Source organism: Beta vulgaris, chromosome 9 (genome assembly GCF_026745355.1).
Source record: "Beta vulgaris subsp. vulgaris cultivar EL10 chromosome 9, EL10.2, whole genome shotgun sequence".
Classification (NCBI taxonomy): Eukaryota; Viridiplantae; Streptophyta; class Magnoliopsida; order Caryophyllales; family Amaranthaceae; genus Beta; species Beta vulgaris.
The window spans coordinates 7,745,597-7,765,839 of NC_079210.1; the positions used below are offsets into that span (position 1 = coordinate 7,745,597).

The following is a 20,243-nucleotide window of genomic DNA, read 5'->3' on the forward strand; positions in this document are numbered from 1 at the left end:
TGTTGTTGGATCCCATTAATATTTTGGTTTTTGCTACATATGTTATTTTTTTTTTGGTTTTTTTCACCAGGTATCCCTGTGATTTTTCAAAAGTTAATGGGGTATCTCTAATTTTTTTTTAATACACAAGGTATCCTTACTTTGGGGGTGAAATGTACGAAATGCCCTTGATGACTAACAGTGTCAACTTTCCATTAGTCATTAGGGTTACTTAATCCCTCTAATCCTAATTAAACGCTAATTAACTAACTAAACTCTATTCTCTAACCCTACCCTAACCCCATAATTTCAAACCCTAACCCCACCACCACCACCTCCCCTCCCCCTCCCTCCCTCAACCCCTGCAGCAACCCTCCTCCCCTATTGATTTCCCCAACCCACCCCTACCCCCTACAACGACAGTCCCCCTCCCCTGACAGCAGCCCTCCTCAAAACCTCACCCCCACTCATCCACCACCTCACCACCTCACCTCCTTTCACACTCCCGCCGCACCAGACCGCCACCATTGCGCCGTCAAACCCCTGTGATTTTCTGAAATAATTTTCGAAAATAATTTTGCAGATCATTTTCGAAAATCAAAGATATCAATGATGAAGGAGGAGAGAGAGATTAATAACAACATCGACGGGGGTGGGGAGGGGGGAATTCGACGAGGGTGGTGAGTGGGAATTCGATGGGGGTGGGGGTGGTGGGGGGTTGCATGGGTGGGGGAGGGGTGGGGGAAGGTGGTGGTTGGGTGGTTAAGGTTGGGGTTACATGTTAGGGTGTTAGGATTAGGGCTTAAGGGTTAGGGTTAGAGAGTTAATTAGGATTATAGGGTTAATTAGGGTTAATGAGTAATGTAAACTTAACACCGTTAGTCATTAAGGACATTTTGTGAATTTTATTGAAATAGTAAGGGTACCTGGTGCATTATAAAAAAAATTAGAAGTACCCCATAAATTTTGAAAAACCACAGGAGTACCTGGTGAAAAAACCGTATTTTTTTTTTTAGAACTTTTGGATCGAGTGACTTGGTTTACAATTAGTATCTAACTAGATGCATGTGTGGTAAATTCAGTATTTGAGTCCTTATAATTTTCCAATGTACTGTAGGTGCAATGCGAGTTCTGCACTAATGGATTTAAGGAATTGTTCGGTTAATGTTACCCATCAAAGTAGCTGTTAGTACATACTTCTAATATTATTATCTAGTGGTGAACAAGGGAAAGCCAATATGGACTTTGCTTCTTCATGCTCAAAATAATGGAAGTTCATGGTCCATTAGGAATTCTAAATTTAGATTAATTATTAATGTTGAAGACTAAACCAATTAGTCGGCCAATTCAAGGAAATGAACGTCGGGTAATTATGTACCATGGCTCATTTAGGCGAAGTGTCTCATAGATAGGATAATGCATTGGCATGAGTTCATGTACGTGTGTTAGCAAGATGTAGGTCACACAAGAGATGCACGTATGAATCAATTTGTGTAGTAGTTCACAGCAAGAGTAATAAGGTGCATCAGAAGTTGACAACAAGATGTTGGGATGATGTAGCACAAAACATTGTGAGGCTGTGTAGTTGTGTAACTGCAGGAGAAGTCCACAATAAGCCGAGAGTTGGCAAGATGCTGTAGAAGTTATGAGGGCAACAAAGTGTTAACTACCAACAGTAATAATTGATGTTCCAAGGGGTGAGTTTTCAAGATTTAAAAAACTTAAATGGACCTGTTGCACACTTAGGCTATGTTCAGTTCACCTTATTTTTGCTTATTTCAGATCTAATCAGATCAGATCAGATCAGATCAGATCAGATCAGAAAAAATAAGTTCAGATCAGATCAGATCAGAAAAAATAAGTTCAGATCAGATCAGATCAGATCAGATCAGACCAGATCAGATCAGATCAGATCAGTTCAGTTCAGATCATATCATGCTTATATTTAAAAACTTATTATTATTAAATATCTTTCACTACATATTAATAAAAATTATAATAATTGAATATTAATAAAGTACTCATTGAGACGAATCAAACAAGACCCCACATGACTATATTTTTTTCTTATATATTAAGAAAAATCTAAAAGATTATCTCAAATTGTGAATAGTGTCAAGATTCTAAGTGACAAAGATAAAAAAATACAAAGGGGGTATTATTATTTACTAGTACATTTGTTCAAAAGAATTATTATTGTTGTTGTTGTTGTACTTATTAATTATTAATATTGGTAATTATTATTAATGTTGTTGTTACCATTATAAATGTCATTGCTATTATTATATTAAGTTATTTTGTTGTTATTAAATAATAGAAAATTAAAAGCCACATGTTAAGAACATAAGATTGACGCAAAAATAAGAAATATATAAAATATGATATCTCAAATTCATGACAACGAAACTACTAATTTCGGATTACATTTCAAAATAAGCTAAGTGTGACATACAAATTAAATTTAGATTCGGTATACCTCTTCTTACCGAATTCCAAATCTCTCTAGCTATTTGAAGTTGCACGATATTTATTTATTTTTTGCTCAAATCATAGTTGTTTGTATATCTTGTTCTATTTTATATGGAAAAAAAAAGAGTTCAGTTTGCCGACTTCTCAAGTGTGAAACTTTTTTTTAAGGGAAAGTGTGAAACATTGTATAAGGGCTCTTATAAAATAATGACTTGAGTTATATAATTATTTTTAGTAATAATAATAATTATGATTGTTGTTCTAATAATAATGATAATAATAATAATTATTATTAATAATAAAAGTTGTATAAAAGTTGTAATAGAAATAAAATGATAATAATAGTAACACTATAAAGAAGATCTTATAATGTATTGCATAATAATGATTTACAAAGTAATAATATAATAGTAATAATATATTTTATAAAAGATAAGATCTTGTTGAAAAAATAAGTTCAGATCAGTTCAGATCAGATCAGATCAGATCAGATCAGATCAGATCAGATCAGATCAGATCAGATCAGATCAGATCAGAAAAAATAAGTTCAGATCAGATCAGATCAGAAAAAATAAGTTCAGATCAGATCAGATCAGATCAGATAAGTTCAGATCAGAAAATTTCAGGTGAACTGAACATAGCCTTAGTGTGTACGGGGTTGGTAATTGATATTAACTTTATATAGTGAGTGTTACAGAGAATAGTAAACTTATACAAAATATAGTTGATTATATTAACGGAAAATGTATGGTGAAATTATATGCAATATAATGGAGCATTTAATTTTAATGTTTTAACATGAAGGAAGATGTAGATTGTAGAGTACATATCGTGAGTAGAGGTGTTAACAAGTTGAACCATGACCGAACATGCTCGACCTCGAATCGTCTCGGCTCAAAATAGTGGAAGTCAAGCTCGGCTCGAGCTCGAAGCTCGACGAGCCTCAAATATTTGGGCTCAGCTAGAGCTCGAGACGACAAAGTCCAAGCTCAGCTCGAAACTTAAATTGAAAAAGTTGGGACTTAGGCCCAAATGTATAGACCTAAGTCAATAACTAAAGCTACACTTTGGCAGTAGACTCAATTGTATAGACCAAGTATGCCCAAGAAAGCAGGTGAGCTTGTTTACTCACCCAGGATATGCGCTTTTATATCTTGGTTTCCCTCTTACATCACTATAAGAAATTTTTTTTTTCATGGTGATTATTTTAGAGCGATTTTGCACTCGCTACAATAACAACTAATGTGTGTGAAATAGTATAGGAAAATATACCACTTCACAATCGCCATATTAAACTCTTTAAAAACTGGTATATAAAGCCTAGTATGAGATATTCACTATTTATTTTCCCATAATTTTATATAAACATTATATATATATTTCGCTTGAATTAATGGAAGAAAGATAGAGTCTTCGAGAACAATGAAGATCTACAAGTTTCTCCCTCTAACTTCTCTCTAGAAACCGTAAAAAGTGTGTACAATAGACCATCTCGTTAATAAACAAGTAAAAGAGCATTTATACCTTCCTAAAATAATAAAACCGACTTCGCAAAACGCGTCATGGAGCAGACCAACACGGACATGTCAGTCATGACACAGACGTGTTGACCTGTAACCATAAAACGTAATATACGAAAATAAGCTACTGCCTTAAAGAAATCAAAGTGACACGGACGTGTTGTTCTATAATCGTCAGTTTTCCCAACTCAACTTCGAACAACTATAACTATTGATACAGATCTCTGTTTGGCGCATGTAATATGTCGTTGGAAAGATCTTCAATTCTAGTCTCCAACCCAATTGTAATCTCCTTATTATAATTTTTTGTGTTAAAAGTTAAAGGTATAATGATGCAGAGGTGTTATATTTCGCATAAGTACACAAAGTCTTTTGTATCTTCTTCAATTCCAACCCGTTTTGAGCACAAGTGCCCTAATTATCATGTCCTTAAAAATGAGTGCAAAGTACCTGAAATTAAATCAAAATACCAAACAACCCGTAAAAGCACTGTAGCGTATTAAAAGGGACCTAAATATGCATAAATGCAATGTAAATGTTCTTTTGCTACATGAAAATGCACCCCTAATATGCAACTAAATGATGTTAGAATATGTAATTATCGCTTGCCCGCTCACTTGTTAATTACTTTTGAATTTTCATAACGTGGCGGAATCTCACACAGAAGCACCGCCATACCTCCAAATAATTTTGGTTTTTATTTTTGAAATTAGGTTTTGCAAGTACACTCATTCTTTTTTTTTTCTTTTTTTTTGAGTGAAAAGTGGCATAGCATATCATAAAATTAACCCGAGTTTTAGCCTAACGACCTACACGAAATAGATAATAATAAGTTCATACATTCATTAGGGGGTTTGGAAATCATCCTAACAACATTAAACTGAGGCAGGTGCCTCCTACTCCCTCCAGCAAGGTAGTCTGCAACCATGTTCTTTTCACGCCTCACGAATGCGCATTTGACTTCCTTGAACTCTTGTGTGCATGCCCTATATTTTTGCAACACATTACAATAAGCATCATTATGGATTACATCCTGCATAAGTAATTCAATTGCTTTTGAATTATCCGAAAGTATAGTCACAAAATCATAGAACTCATGCTTTGCTAGGTATAATCCTTCAATGATACCCAACAACTCAACCATCAACACGTCCGAAACATAAACATTTTTCTGAAAGCCCATGACCCAGTCTTCTCTAGCATCCCTTAGCCAACCACCAACACCTGAATGCTTAACACACCCAACAAAGGATGCATCTACACTAACGATGGCCCACCAGGGGAAATGATGCTTGGGTTATCCAGGGAAAGGTTAGGGGAAGTTGGTGTGATTTATTGAGCGGAGGGGCTGAATTCCGCTAAGAGAAACAAAGCTCTTTTCATGAGGTGCACCGGGGAGAGGGTGGGGGTGTTGTCAAACAATTTCCTATTTCTTGCAATCCATATTTCATGACACCAGAAGGGAAAAGTCAAAAGCCATTAGGTGCCTTGACACAAGTCTGAATTTCGTTGATTTTTATAGATCCATTTTTCGCGAGCATCCCTAAGGGGGTTGTGCTGAAACTGCGTATGGTTCCAAATATCTCGCGCAAAGTTACAATCTCGCAGCACATGGAGAAGATCTTCTACTACATTACCACATATAGTACAAATAGGACTACTTATTATTTTTCTAATGTATAACATCTTTTGGGCGGGGAGGCAGTCCAGCCGACTAAGCCACGTAAAAACATATGTTTTGGAGGGTGACAACCGTTCCAAAATCCAAGACAAGTTGTGATAGTCCCTCCCCGTATCCCTTATTGTAGCATTGAAAGCTTTGGTCAAAGAAAAAGTATTATGATAGGAGAAGGAGGAATATGGAGGTCTGGATAATGGGTTGGACTTCATAAAAGAATTCTAAGCCTTTCATAAATTCCTCCGCGAACGTAATAGAAATATCACAACTATTCCATTCACCATTATTCCAAATATCCCTCACCGTGGCCACGTTGTCTTGCCTAGTGAAAGGCCCCTCTATCATACCTCTCAAACACCCACTGCCCAGCCAGTTATCGTGCCAAAACTAGGCTACCTTACCATCACCTAAGTTCCATTGACAGCTAGTCACAAGTAGATCCCAACCCTTACCTATGCTTTGCATATTTGGGAACCATTACTAAACTTAGTAATACCTCGACTCTTAATATACTTAGACTTTATGCATTCTTGGGCGAGATTTGATGAGCATTGACACATACGCCAACCTAGCTTAGCCATAAGAGACGTATTAAGGGCTTTATGATCCTAAATACCCAACCCACCCTTAGATTTAGGCAGGATAGTACACTCCTTTAATACTAAGTGAAAATAATTCTTCCCCACTTTTTCACCCCATAAAAAGTTATTACAAATTTTATTTAAATTCGAGAGAGTGGAAATGGGAAGGAAGTTTGCTTGCATATAGTAATCAGGGATTGTATTGAGGGTTGAGTTAGTGAGAACCAATCTTCCCGCCCTTGAGAGAAATTTGGTTTTCCATTTTGCCAAATGACTCCTAACTTTCTTCACAATAAATTAAACATCTCTTTTGCTAGGTCTTTTATGTGAGATGAGGAATCCTAGGTACTTACCTAAATTGGTAGATTCTCTAACATTATATTGATTGTCTCCTGAAATAGCTCCTTAATAGCATCGGGGGTGTTAGGGGAGAAAATTAGACGGCTTTTATCGTCATAAATCTTTTGACTTGACTCATGACAATACTCTTATAACACTTCTCTAACCTGAAAAGCAGTAATCTCATCAACACACCCAAAAAGAAGAAGGTCATATGCAAACAGAAGGTGGGAGACTAAGATCTTTTCACGACCTACCCAAAATGGGGTCCAACATTTATTATTAAAATCTTGATTAATTATAGTTGTTAGGTACTCAAGGCACATATGAAAGATGTAAGGTGACATAGGGTCCCTTTAATTACAAAGGCCTCTTGAGTGATTGAAAGGATTTATTTTTTCACCATTCACAAGGACTGTAGGAGGATGCTTTCGAGATGCAATCCATAATTAAGTTAATGGAAGGTTGGTCAAGGTTATGAAAAGCAAGGCATCGACGAATGAAGCTCCATTCTAAATCATAAGCTTTTTCTAAGTCCACCTTCAAAGCAAACCAACCGTTTCTACCCTTCTTTTTATGCATAGAGTGTAAAATTTTTGAAGCTAGAACCAAATTAACCTCCGGACCCCTACCCTTGATAAAGCTATTTTGCTTATGAGAAATACAATGAGGAATTAAAGGTTTTAATTTATTCACTATAATCTTTGTGGCGAGTTTGTAACTAGTGTTACAAAGGCTTATAGGACGTAAATGTTTAACAGTTTCCAGATTTAGTTGTTTAGGAATTAGACAAATTCGGGCTTCACAAAGCTCACTTGGGACACTTTGATTGTTAAACCAATTTTGGATTTCATAGCAAAACTCACTTTTCATCAGGTCCCATTTTTTCTGAAAAAATAATAGTTGCAAACCATCCGGGCCCGGAGCTTTTGTGGGTTTCATTGCAAACAAAGCAGCTTTTATTTCCCCAATTAGAGGGGGGTTTGCAACATTGATTGTGTTATCCGAAAGATAGCAAGGTAAAGCACAAGAGTTATGATAAGTAGTATACAACTTTAAGTAAGCATTTCTAATGTGTTGTTTTATCCTACTAGAATCCTCAATATTTTCACCCACTTGATTTCTAATTACAAGGAGCCTATTACTACTACGTTGAACGGTGACATACTTATGAAAATAGGAAGTGTTGCGTTCTCCATCCGTTAATCTATTAACTCTACTTTTCATGAGCCAAAGCCATTCTTCTTGATTAAGAATCATAATTAATTCATTTTGAAGCTCCCCCTCAAGGTTTTGTAAGAAAACTAATCGCGAGTTTTCATGGAGGGTAATTTGAATCCCTTTTAATCTACCAAGGACCTGTCTCTTTCTATGAAAGATATTCCCGAAGGTTTCTTCATTCCACCTAGTTAGCGAGTCACATACGTTTTTCAGCAGTAGATGAACCACCCCCCCCCCTTTGTCCAAGCCGAGGCTATTGTGTCATGAAAGGAATGATTATGGAGCCACATTTGCTCGAAACGGAAGGGTTTTAGCCACTAATCATAATTGGATTATTGATTTTTAAATGTAAGGGACAATAATTGGATGTAATGCGTGGTAGGTGCCATAAGTTTGCATCTAGGAAGGTGGTTAACTAAGCATCATTTTCCCACCCACGGTTAAATCTCTCAAGTATTGGGTTTGACTTTCTCATATTACTCTTAAGTGTATCTAGAGTCATAGAAACCTAGGTCAATGAGATGACAAGCATTCATTATAGTCTCAACGTAAAGATTCACCCGTTTGCGATTTATAGCCCGTCCACCAAACTTTTCAGACGCATTAGTCACTTCATTAAAGTCACCTAGGAGGAGCCACGGATAACTAGCCCACCCACAAAAGATTTTATGTCCTCCCATAATTGTTTATGAGTATTAAAGTGCGAACTAGCATATATAGCGGCAAGAATAAAGGATAGTTTAGAAGAACTTACCTCTACCCACGCCATAAACTCCTTTGTAATTGTCTCCTAGGATATGGATTTTGCTCCTATCCGATTTCCAGAGGAGAAGAATATCTCCCACTCTCCCGGAAGGTTCAACCAAATGTGATGCATCAAAGCCAAGGTCATTAATCATACATCCTATATTTTGACGCGAGACTTGAGTCTCGACACGGATGAGCAAATCCAGTGAGGGGCCACTAATCCCCCTTACATTCCACATAATCATAGACATGACAAAGGGGAGGGAGGGTTGACGCTTCAAGCTTCCCAAAGTCTCATTGTCGTACACCATCCATGATATCACTACATCCACGATATCACTACATTCATTGTTTCAAGATCCACCTACATGTCCCTTAGTGGTTTGAGATATAGGCTCTGGCTTCCCGGAGGCCATTTCCATCTTTTACCTCGCCCCAACTCACCCAAATCTTCAACTATTTCAAAATTGGTAATATGTTGGCAAGGAGGAGTGCGTTGGTGTTGCTTCAAGCTTTGAAAGTGAGGGGAGGGAACCTTAGCTGCACTTTGTTTCGGTGATGAGATAGAAGGTTTTGGGGATCGAGCCAAGGGCCGAAGTTGTGGATAAATTTCTTGTCGTCTTCTTCGGCTCCTTCCCCTCTCATGGATATCCATTTTAGAAAGGTTTGTGCTATTTCCGGGATATAATTGACATCTTGAAACTGGGGGGAGGTGAGCTGGAGAGAAACCGGCTCCCGAGACAAACATTAGGAGCTTCTTGTACTTGACATCTATTACTTTCGGATTCAAGATCAAACTCTTGACTACACATAGGTAATTTGACTATCTCCTTCTGTCCCTTGGATATAATGTAATCCACAAAAATTGGGGAGGTTCCCCGAAGAAGGGGTTTTGCTGGCCTCACAAAGACTTGTGGTTCCTCTCCCCGTATTCAGTGAATTCTCGGGGGAGATTTGTGCTTCCCTATTTTGTACCCATATATGGAAACGTTGAAGGAGCCACGGTCCTCCACTCAGAATTCGAGAGCAGTTGGTGGCTAATTTACTGTAAATAACATAGAAGTCCTTGCCTAGGGCTATCAATTCCTAGTCCCCTGAAAGCTGCCACACTTTCATCAAGTAGTCTTTAGGAACTCTCTCAAGAAAGATTTCTCAACCACTTTGCAAATAATCGCGTTGCACCAAGGCTTGCTAAGCTCCACATAATCATCCTTTGATATAAAAATGAAGATATTCTTTCCTTTTTCTAGGAGGCTAGCAGGAGGGGGGATATGGCATGAAAAAGGGAGGGGGTGAAAGAAGAAGAAGGCTCGGGAGAGGGGGTGGCAGGTTTTTGGGGATGGGAGACCACAAGAGAAAAGTTTAAAGGAGGTGGATATGGGGTCGGATTATGATGGACAAGGACCAGGCAATTCATCACATTCTGATTGAACCTTACCTTCAACCGGCCGGAGCGGTTGCGTCGGCGGGGGCGGCTGGGAGAAGTAGCCTTAAGGGGTGGTAGGGTTGAACATTTGTGGAGCATCACTCTTTAACATCTCTCTAGCATCTACTCCCCTTCTCATTATAAAAAAGTCTCTGTTCTGCAATCTTCTCTCTCCTTCAAGTCGAACAACTCCTCGACCGTTAATTTCATATTCGACTACTTTTCGCGCCAGGTAATTAATTGAATTTTTTGTTTGAATTTTTAATTTATATTCGTGTGAAAATTTTGGTGCTTGAACTTACTACTTCAAAATTGCTGCCTGAGTTGTTCAATCGAAAATTTGTTTATTGTCTCTACTTCAATTTGTACTTATTTAGAAATTAATTGAAGAAAAAAGAGCTGTTTGTAATTACAGGAAGTTAGCTGAAAGGCATCAATCTTTTCTGAAACAAAAAGCCAGATTAGATTGGATGAGGGGTGGAGATGAGAACACAAGAGTGTTTCATCAAGCTATAAAGGCTAGAAGATTACAGAACACAGTGTATGGTATTACTGATAGTAATGGAAATTGGGTTGACTCTCAGGAGCAGGTTAATGATGCTTTCCTGTAATACTACATTAAGTTGTTAGGTACTGAGAGAACCAGTAGGGTGAGAGTTCAAGAAGCTGTGATTCAGGGTGGTCCTGTGGTTACAGAAGAGCAAGGAAGAGCATTGATGAGAAGAGTATCTCCAGAAGAAATAAAAGCTGCACTTTTCTCTATTCCCTGGTGACAAATCACCAGGCCCTGATGGGTATGGTTCACACTTTTTTAAAGATGCCTGGGATATTATTGGTAATGATTGCATAGAAGCTGTGTTAGATTTTTTTAATTCAAAAAAACTTCTTAAACAGCTAAACCATACAATCTTAGCTCTTATTCCTAAAGTGAAATGTCCTAAAAGTGTTACAGAGTTTAGGCCAATTGCATGTTGTAATGTTCTTTATAAATGCATAACTAAACTTCTATGTAATAGATTAAATATGCTATTGCCTGATATAATTGCTCCTAATCAAGGAGCTTTTATACAAGGTAGATTTATTGCTCATAACATCTTAATCTGCCAAGATATTGTGAGACAATATGGCAGGAAATCTGCAAAGCCAAGCTGTATTATAAAGATGGATCTGAAGAAGGCATATGATTCCATTGACTGGAATTTTCTGGAAGATGTTATGAGAGCTTTGAGGTTTCCAGTGGACTTTATAAGGCTTATTATGGAGTGTGTCAAATCTCCTAGCTACTCATTGATGATTAATGGTTCTTTGGTGGGATATTTCAAAGGCAAGAAGGGGCTTAGGCAGGGGGACCCTATATCACCCCTGCTTTTTGTCATTTGCATGGAGTATTTTTCAAGAACTATGCAGAAAGTAGCAGAGAGAACAATGTTTAAGTACCATCCAAGATGTTATGGTGTTAGGCTTAACCATTTGTGTTTTGCTGATGATATCATAATGTGCAGTAAAGGTGATTATGCATCAGTGCTAAGTTTGCTTCAAGGTTTTCAGCACTTTTCAGAAGTCTCAGGGCTTGAAGTAAACAAACAAAAATCTGAAATCTACACTGCTGGTATGAGTCAAGAGGAGACAAGAAGAGTGCTTGACATGTCAGGCTTCACTCATGGCACACTTCCCTTCAAATACTTAGGAGTGCCCATCTGTTTTAAAAGAATTTCAGCTGGTGAGTGTAGTGTGCTTGTGGAGAAAATCACAGCAAGAATAAGAAGCTGGAGTTCAAGGAACTTAGCTTATCAGGCAAGAGCTTTGCTTATAAACTCAGTATTAATGAGCCTTCATACATACTGGGCACAGTTGATGATAATTCCAAAAAGAGTTATGCAGGAGATAAATAACATTTGTAGGGCTTTCCTCTGGAGTGGAGACTATTTCAGTCATAGGCCTGGAAATGTTAGCTGGGAACATGTGTGCACTCCTAAAGGTGAAGGTGGTCTTGGGTTGAGAAGGATAACTCAGTGGAATGTAGCTGCACTGGGTAGATATGTATGGGCAATTGAAGCAAAGAAAGATAGCTTATGGCTAAGATGGATCAATGCAGTCTATATCAAGGGTGCTGAGTGGTGGTCATATGTGCCCACCCAGGATAGTAGTTGGTAATGGAAGAGAATTTGTGAAGTAAAGGAACAGATGAAAATGATATATACAGCTCAGCAACTGACTAATATGCAGCAGTTCTCAATTCAAGAGTGCTACAAGAAGCTTACTGGTGAAAATGAAAAGGTGAACTGGAGTAAATTTGTTTGGAATAGACTAACTCTTCCCAAACATAGGTTTATATGCTGGCTTGTTATGAAGGAAAGGCTAAATATAGCCCTAAGATTAAGAAACATGGGAATTACAGATGATCCCTTATGCAGATTATGTGGTATTGAGGATGAAACTCACTTACATCTCTTCTTTAACTGCCCTTTCAGTCTAGAGGTGTGCAAGTCAATCTCTAAGTGGATGCAGTTTGAGTTATTTGGAGACAGCATTGACAGCAGCTGTAGGAAAGTGCTTACTAGCAGAAGGTCAAGGTTCCAGAAGCAAAGCCTACTAGCAGTGCTGGGGGCTGCTATCTATTTCATATGGCTTGCAAGGAATGATGCAGTTTGGAACAGTAAAATTGATATCATCAGGCATAACGTTCATAGAATTCAGAAAGTTTGTATAGATAGAATCTATAGTGTCATCCCATATAAGATTACAAATAGAGATAAAAGTTGGTTAAGAGATAGAGCTAACTCAATGATGATTTGTAATTAGCTTTTTGGCACGCCTTGGGGGTGAGGGTCCAACCTAGTTGGTTTGTCTCTCCCTTGGTTTGTGGTGGTTTGTATAGTTGTTTTGGTGATCAATATACTTTACTTAACTAGCAAAAAAAAAAAAAATCTTTGAACTCAAAGCTAATTAACCTTTTACCATATAAAACACGTAAGAAAAAAGAAAGAATAAGAGAAAAAAATTACCATAAGCCAAAAACATCCCCGAAAATAGAATTCAGGGAACAGAAGGAATTCCATAAATTTCTTGTCAGATCGAATTTTATTTTTGAATTGTGGTTGTTCGTCTTATTTATGGGTGTGATTCGACTAATGATCAGTTGATGTTCTTGAATTCTTTTTTATCAGATTTTATTCGTTCCTCTTGTGGTATCTTGCACTAAAATCGCAGCTAAAGTCTCCAATTTCTTATTTAAGTTGCCAGTGCTTAAGAAAATCATTATAAATTCTTTGTTTCATATAAATTTACTAAAAATTAAGTATTGCTCCGAACTTAATGTTTGTTGTTTTTTAATTTAATTTAGCTTTTGGGTTATCATGTGATTTTTTTGTTGTGTTAAGGTTTTGGGTTTTGAGTTAGAAGGGTATGTTTTGAATTTTAAGTGATCTAATTTAAGTATCGTTGATCAAAGATAATTATACAAAAAACTATACCATTTGATAGGTTGCTTAATTAGGGTGTTTCAAATCTACCTTTATGTGATGACCTTCAATTATCTTATACCGGTTAGTAGACTGCTTTCACTATGGGGATTTTCTATTTAAGACAACGTAAAATTCGCATTTTAAAATCTTATAAAATTGAATGGGATTCTCTACTTAAAGCATCATTAGAAGGCGCAAAATCATGTTTTCAAGAAGAGCACTAATGGTAACTATCTTCTATGGAGAATATGTTATCTCAAAAGAATTTTTTTTGTCAAAGTTTTGTGTCTTTTCAAGCATTGCTCATTATTTCATGTAAAATTTCGATGAATGTGGGGCATTCTGCAAACACCAAATTATGAACCCCTGTTATATATAAATGTCGCGATAAAGTTTTTTTTAAAAAGAAATAAAATAATGAGAATTATCGTACACCGTGGAGCGTGCGCCCCGTCAGAGGCATGTTTTGTCTCGGAACGCGAGTTTCATTCCGTATAGTTTCCATTTTTAAATATTTGTCACATAATTGCGGTTTAGAAATATAAAATTCCGAAAATCGTAGTCAACGACTACAACCACCCATTTTAATAAAATGATTTATTGTGGAATCATGCTCGTCTTCAATAATCTAACGAATGCTCGTTAATTATTTCAAGTTAATTTTTCGAAAATCTAAAAATGAGTCGCGATCAGGTGTCGAAATTTTTATCGTCTCTCCAAACTGGTAGGAATCAGTTTTCTTGATGCTCAAGTCATTGTTCATTGGATAAATAATAAGAATATATTCTTTACCCACTAATCACATCCTTTATCCCATAGTTGAGGAATAAGAAGCGTGAAAGGAGTAACAATAAGAATCAAATCCAAAGTGTAAGAGGGAAGAACTCGGATTTTTTCCGGAAGATTTGAGTTGTGCTCTAGGCACATAATCACGCGCCCAACGTGCAACAGTGTCCTACGCCCGACCCAGGGCCGTGCGCTTGGCGCACAGAGCTATGCCTAGCACAAGTCTTGTGTTTGGCGCTGTGATCAAGTAATTTTCTTTTTTTCATGTTTTTCGATGAATTTCTACGTATTAGGATGTTTTTAGGGAATAATATTTTCTGAAAATCTGATTTTGCTTCATTTATGAGAAAATCCAAAAAGAATAAGAATATTTGTGTTTTCAAAGAAATTTGATGATGTCATTTTGATGAGGTCATTAAAGTGATATCATTATGGTAATTTAGGATGACAAAATCAGAATTTTTGGGTTAAAAATTAAATTTTCTACTTCTTTCAAAACCTGAATTCATCACTTAATTTTCCTATAAATACCCCCCTTTTATTTTCATTAACCATCAACAACTTTCTACACAACTCAACTTGCCACACAACTTGAGCTTCAAACCACTTAGTTTTACAACTTCTTTCACTCTCATCTTCTCTACTTCCTTCCTTTAAAAAATCTTATTCAAGAAAAAGAAAGTAAAGTTAGGAGAGTAATTAGTAGTAAGAAGTTCATCAAAGAAAAATACAAAAAAAGAGTTTTAGTAATTCAGTAAACTTCAAAACTCACTTAATCACAAAAAAAAAAGCAGAAAACTTTACAAAGGAAGTGCATCATTGAGTTAGCAAGGTAAAATTAAGTTTTTATTACTTTTTTAATTATCTTCTTGATCACATACTAATTTTTTCTTTGTTTTTTTTTTCTTATCTTTTTTTAATTTTTGGAGTGATTTAGGTATGTAGAAGTCCTAATAGCTTCCCAACCTTAAATCAGCCCACCTGGAATAGTCAACTCTATTGGGGTGAGTCTTAGGAAACAATGTATTGATGTGATTTTTCTTAATCAAGTTGTTATTCATCACCAAAAATATGTTTTCACTAAAAACATTAAGTAAGGTTGTGCATAAACATCTTCATTAAAAAAAAAAGAAACTGTGATGTCGTAATTATAATCAGTTTCATTTTCGTACTTCATTTCATTTTTCGTCTGTATTATATAAATAGTTTTTAGGATATAATATTTTCCTGTGAATTTCAAGATGTTTTCATAAATTGGGGTTTGAAATTTCTAAAGGAAAAATTTGTACAGTCAATGAAAAGTCACACAAAATTGGTGTGGAAAACTTATTTTGTCCAGTACCATATACGTTTGTTCTTTCAATAAAGTTCAAATTAAACTCATTTAGATGAAACTAAGAACGTCAACCTTAAAGTAGATATCAGTAGCTTTCCAAAAACATAAAAATCATATTCATATTAATTTTATAAAATTTTATCTTATTTTAACAAAATCGTACATACAAATCACTAAATTGCATAAAACTGAGTTTCTCTTTAGTCAAGAAACTAAATGAAAAAGGGTCTTAAAATGTCCAATTCAAGTGATAATTTGCATTCTAGTCTTTCTGAGTGTCTAAAATGTTCATACCAAAATTCATTTGAAAATATGTTGAATAAGTTAGGTTTCAAAGAACAAATTGGATAAAGGTCATGTTTTAACCGAATTTAGTATAAAATCTTATTAAATTTTGACACAACATAAAGAACTTACTGACCTATCCATAGGTGTATCAAATGTCTAATGTCAGGTTTTGTACAAAAATTATGAATTTTATAAGTCAATACAAGAACAAAAGTGCAATCTGGAAAAATGAAATAAAATTATTAACTCAAGTTTCATAAAAAAATGTTTTCTTCTGTTACGAAAATATTAATTAAAAGTCATTAAATTTTGTGTTTCTCTTAAAATAACTCATTTTTTTAAGTAAATAATAATCCATAAAAAATCAAATTAAAGAAGCTAATTGATCTTTAACTTTCACAAGTTAACAAATATGAATTCTAAAGCCCATTCAAGGAGGTGAAGATCAAGGGCCATCATGGTGAAGATCATAATTTGAAGATTTTGTATAGATCATAGAATTTGTATATATCGTTATAATAATAGTTTCTTTGTAAATAGTTATTACATTACTTAACTAATAGAAAATATGGAGATGTTTATTCAGAATTATCAAAAATATTTTCACTCTTTCTTTTTGGATAAAATGAACAACCAAATATTGCATGTTGGGCCCAATATATCATAGTATATGAATTAAATGACAAAATCTCAATTAAGAGGAAAAATTGCAACTCTAACTTTGTATGATGATCCATCTTACGTTTTCAATATTATTCTCAACAATCTTCAAAGGGATTAATTATATAATTTGACATAATTAGTAAGGTAATTATGACCTCCTAATTGATTTTAGGCCGTTTCACATGTTTCACTTTAAATGGCCAAATTCTGATTAGCCAAACACATTCTCCAAATTCCATCTCAAATTAATCATCTTGCTAAAAATGACTTCATACTCTTCAAATAAGATTATTTCTCATCCATCCAAAAGCCTTCAATTAGGAAGCAAAACTATTTTTTAAAAGATCTGTTTTAAAAAATCCTATTTTTAATCACTAATTAAGGTGATTGCTTCAACTTGCATCCAATCACTAATTAAGGTGATTAATTTCTTCATATTTAATCACTAATTAGGATGATTACCTTAAAATTTCTTGAAATTTAGTCACTAATTAGGTTGATTATCCTATCTTGATTAATCACTAATTAGGGTGATTATGTTAATCTTTCATCACATTTAATCACTAATTGGGGTGATTATCTTACAATAACTAATAGGAGTGATTATCTCATTTCCAATAGATTTATTCAATTCTAAATGTGAGTTATTCATAATATATTACCTTTTATTCCTAATGGAATTGTCATTTAGGGTGAGATACAGATCGAAGTACGATGGCTTTGATCCATGAGTGGATTCCAATATTGCAATTTGATTGGTACATAGTGCAACTTCGGCGCTCAAACCTACCATGTACAAATGATATATTGGTACTAAATAAAAATAGGTAACATGTATACGTGTAAATATGTGATTTTATTTTTAATATCCATGATTACTTTAGCATGAAAAATAACGCATTTAGTAAGAGCCCGTTGTTTAGAACGGAAGAGGAGACGAGTTCCAGACGTTCGCACCTCTAGCCTAAACCCTGAACCCTATCTCATGGTATGAGATGCCAATTTTTCAGAAAAAGTCTTATCCATATGAAATCATCATTGTTTTAAATGATATTTCTTGAAATTGATTTTAAAATGATTTATTAAATAAATATGTCTCCATTCTGATATTAATAGGGTGGTGATTTCAAAGTTTTCTAAAACTCATATAGTTCAAAGAGACTTTTGTGGTATTCAGACCAATAATTAAGATAGTCAAAAATCGAATACCACGATATGTGAAATCTTTTGTATCGTGAACATAATTCGGAGTTTACATAACAAACTTGAATCAGAAACACTTGACTATTATAATATGTTCATATTCTTACTAATATTCTATAAATGAAATCATAGGCTCCATAAACTTATCAATCTCATTGACTTAAGTTTTTTACTCGTTGCAAATTATACGAAATCTCTCACAACATCTTACTTATGAGTATATTAAGATTGACATTGTCAGTTCTTACTCAAATAACTATAATCAGCATACATATGTAATCTTCATATAATACCTTTGAATGGGTCATTGCTTAACTGATCTGGGTAACCTTTACTTCAAAATAAAACTAATTTACGAAGCCCAAACTTATAAATATATCTCAAATCACAATTAGAAATTATTGTATTCCATATCTTAATGATGCAAAATAATTAGGTCTTGAATTGTTTTATTTTGAAAAATATAAAATTCTAAAAATATTATTTTGCTTTTATATATCTTGTAGAGAAGGATTAATGAGATTTAATCTAGTCAAGATATTATCTATACACTTTGGCTTTTATTATATGATATGATTAATGTATCTATTAACTTAGAATCATTGAGTAAACGATTCTTAAGTTATAAGAAATATTTTGTTGTTGTTGTTGTTATTGTGAAAAATAGGTTGAAATATGTGTAGCTTAAATTGTAGAACAACATGCTTGGAAATCGCAAAATACTTTAACCCACCTGCGTTTTATTCTTCGGCTTAATCCCACTAATGGCTAGTGGAGTCGGTTGCTAAGGCCTAAGATCATGGGCAACATGGTACAAGACCATGAAGATCATGGAGCATAATTACCTACACTTTATAGCTAAGGGAAATCGTGGGGTTTTAGTTGAAAGTCATAACTTGCAGTAGTTATATATGGAGAAAGACATGTTCCAAATAGATACAACTTTCAAGCATTCAAAGTTTATCTTTTACTTAGAAAGTTTTTTGTAATAGTCTTTCTTCTCCTTCATCACATATCATTGTGGTATTATTCTTAGTGTTTGGGTGAGTGAAAAATTCAGAATATCCTTGTGTATCAAGTGAGAGAAAGAAAGAGAGAAAGAGAGAAGACTTTAAGTGAAGTCAAGTGAGTGTCATATGTTCAAGGACAACTGAGTGACTGGGAGCAAGTTCCTAGAGGAACAGAGAAGGGTCCAGTAATAGGTTGTAAAACAGAGTCTTTAGGCCTATTATAATAAAGAGTGTATTGAATCAAAATCCCTTTAGGTCAAGGTTTTTCTTCATATTAGGCCTAGAAAGGTTTCCTTGTAGGTTACATCTTATGTTAAATCTTTCTTTCATTCTAGGTTCTTTCTACTTCGCATTTAAATTCCAAAATTTTTCGTCAATTACAATTCACCCCCCCTCTTTTAGTTGGTCTAGTGTTCATACTAGAATAACAATTGGTAGCAGAGCGTAGTACCTCGAAAAATCAGTTAACCTTGAGGACCTTGTACTTGGCACCATGAAAATTATGGGAGAAAAACTTGATGAAGGGTATTCTACCCAACGTCCTCCCATGTTCAATGGGAAGCATTACCATACTGGAAGAACCGCATGGAGATTTTCATAAAAGCAGAAAACTACCAAGTATGGTGGGTAATTGAGCTTGGCGATTTCGAAGTTATAAAGAAAAATGACAAAAGGGAGCTGATTCCTAAACCCCTTGAAGAATTTGATAATTAACTTCGAGAAATCTCTCACATATCTCCTATAATTGTGAAATAATCCTAGAAAACTCCTAATATCCAGCACATTGTTCAGTGTAGGGCACTCACTAACAGCTTGAATCTTTGTAGGGTTCATAGAAACTCCTTTTGATTCATAATGACCTGGAGACGCTACCTTTTCCAATCAGAACTCATACTTAGAGAACTTGGCATACAACTGGTTCTTCCTTAACGTCTCTAAAAATATCCTCAAATGCTCATCATCCTCCTCTTCACTCTTTGAATAGATCATAATTTCATCAATAAACACCACAATGAACTTATCCAATAACTCATGAAATATCCTATTCATCATAGTAAATTCATTAGGACCACAACGCATCCTAAATGATGTCTTAGGTATATCCTTATTAGCTACCTTCAATTGGTGATACCCCGAAAGCAAATCAATCTTCGAGAATACACTATCTCCATTTAACTGATCGAACAAGTCAATCTATCCTAGGAAAAGGATACTTTTTCTTATGGTCACATTGTTCAACGTCCCATAGTTAATTTATAGCCTCATACTCCCATTTTTCTTCTTCACACATAACACATGAGCTCCCCAAGGTGATGCGCTAGGCCTAATATAACCTTTCCCAATAGTTCTTGCAACTACATCTTTAACTTGCTCATCTCAGCAGGTGTCATTCGATATGGTGCCTTAGAAATAGGTGCAGTACCAGGAATTAAGTATATGCATGGTGAACTCAATGGCTCTCTTAGGCGGCATAATCTCACTTGGAAACACATCCGTAAACTCATTCGCAATCGGTACATCCTCAATCTTTAA

The 20,243-nt window shown here is 35.2% G+C and overlaps 1 protein-coding gene across 1 annotated transcript; it reads left to right on the forward strand.

The window, feature by feature from the left end:
* Nucleotides 1-12,150: 12,150 nt before the first annotated feature.
* On the forward strand, nt 12,151-20,243 carry LOC125493801 (uncharacterized). Its single transcript, XM_048637323.1, has 2 exons — nt 12,151-12,664; nt 20,095-20,243. The coding sequence occupies exons 1-2, from the start codon at nt 12,151-12,153 to the stop codon at nt 20,241-20,243; spliced, it is 663 nt and encodes a 220-aa protein (XP_048493280.1).

What these genes read in the sequence shown, in the direction of transcription:
- LOC125493801 (XM_048637323.1), top strand. Translation starts at nt 12,151, where the DNA reads ATGATATATACAGCTCAGCAACTGACTAATATGCAGCAGTTCTCAATT. An exon ending in TCATAGAATTCAGAAAGTTT is followed by an intron (nt 12,665 to 20,094) that starts GTATAGATAGAA and finishes TCATCTCAGCAG; the next exon opens with GTGTCATTCGATATGGTGCC.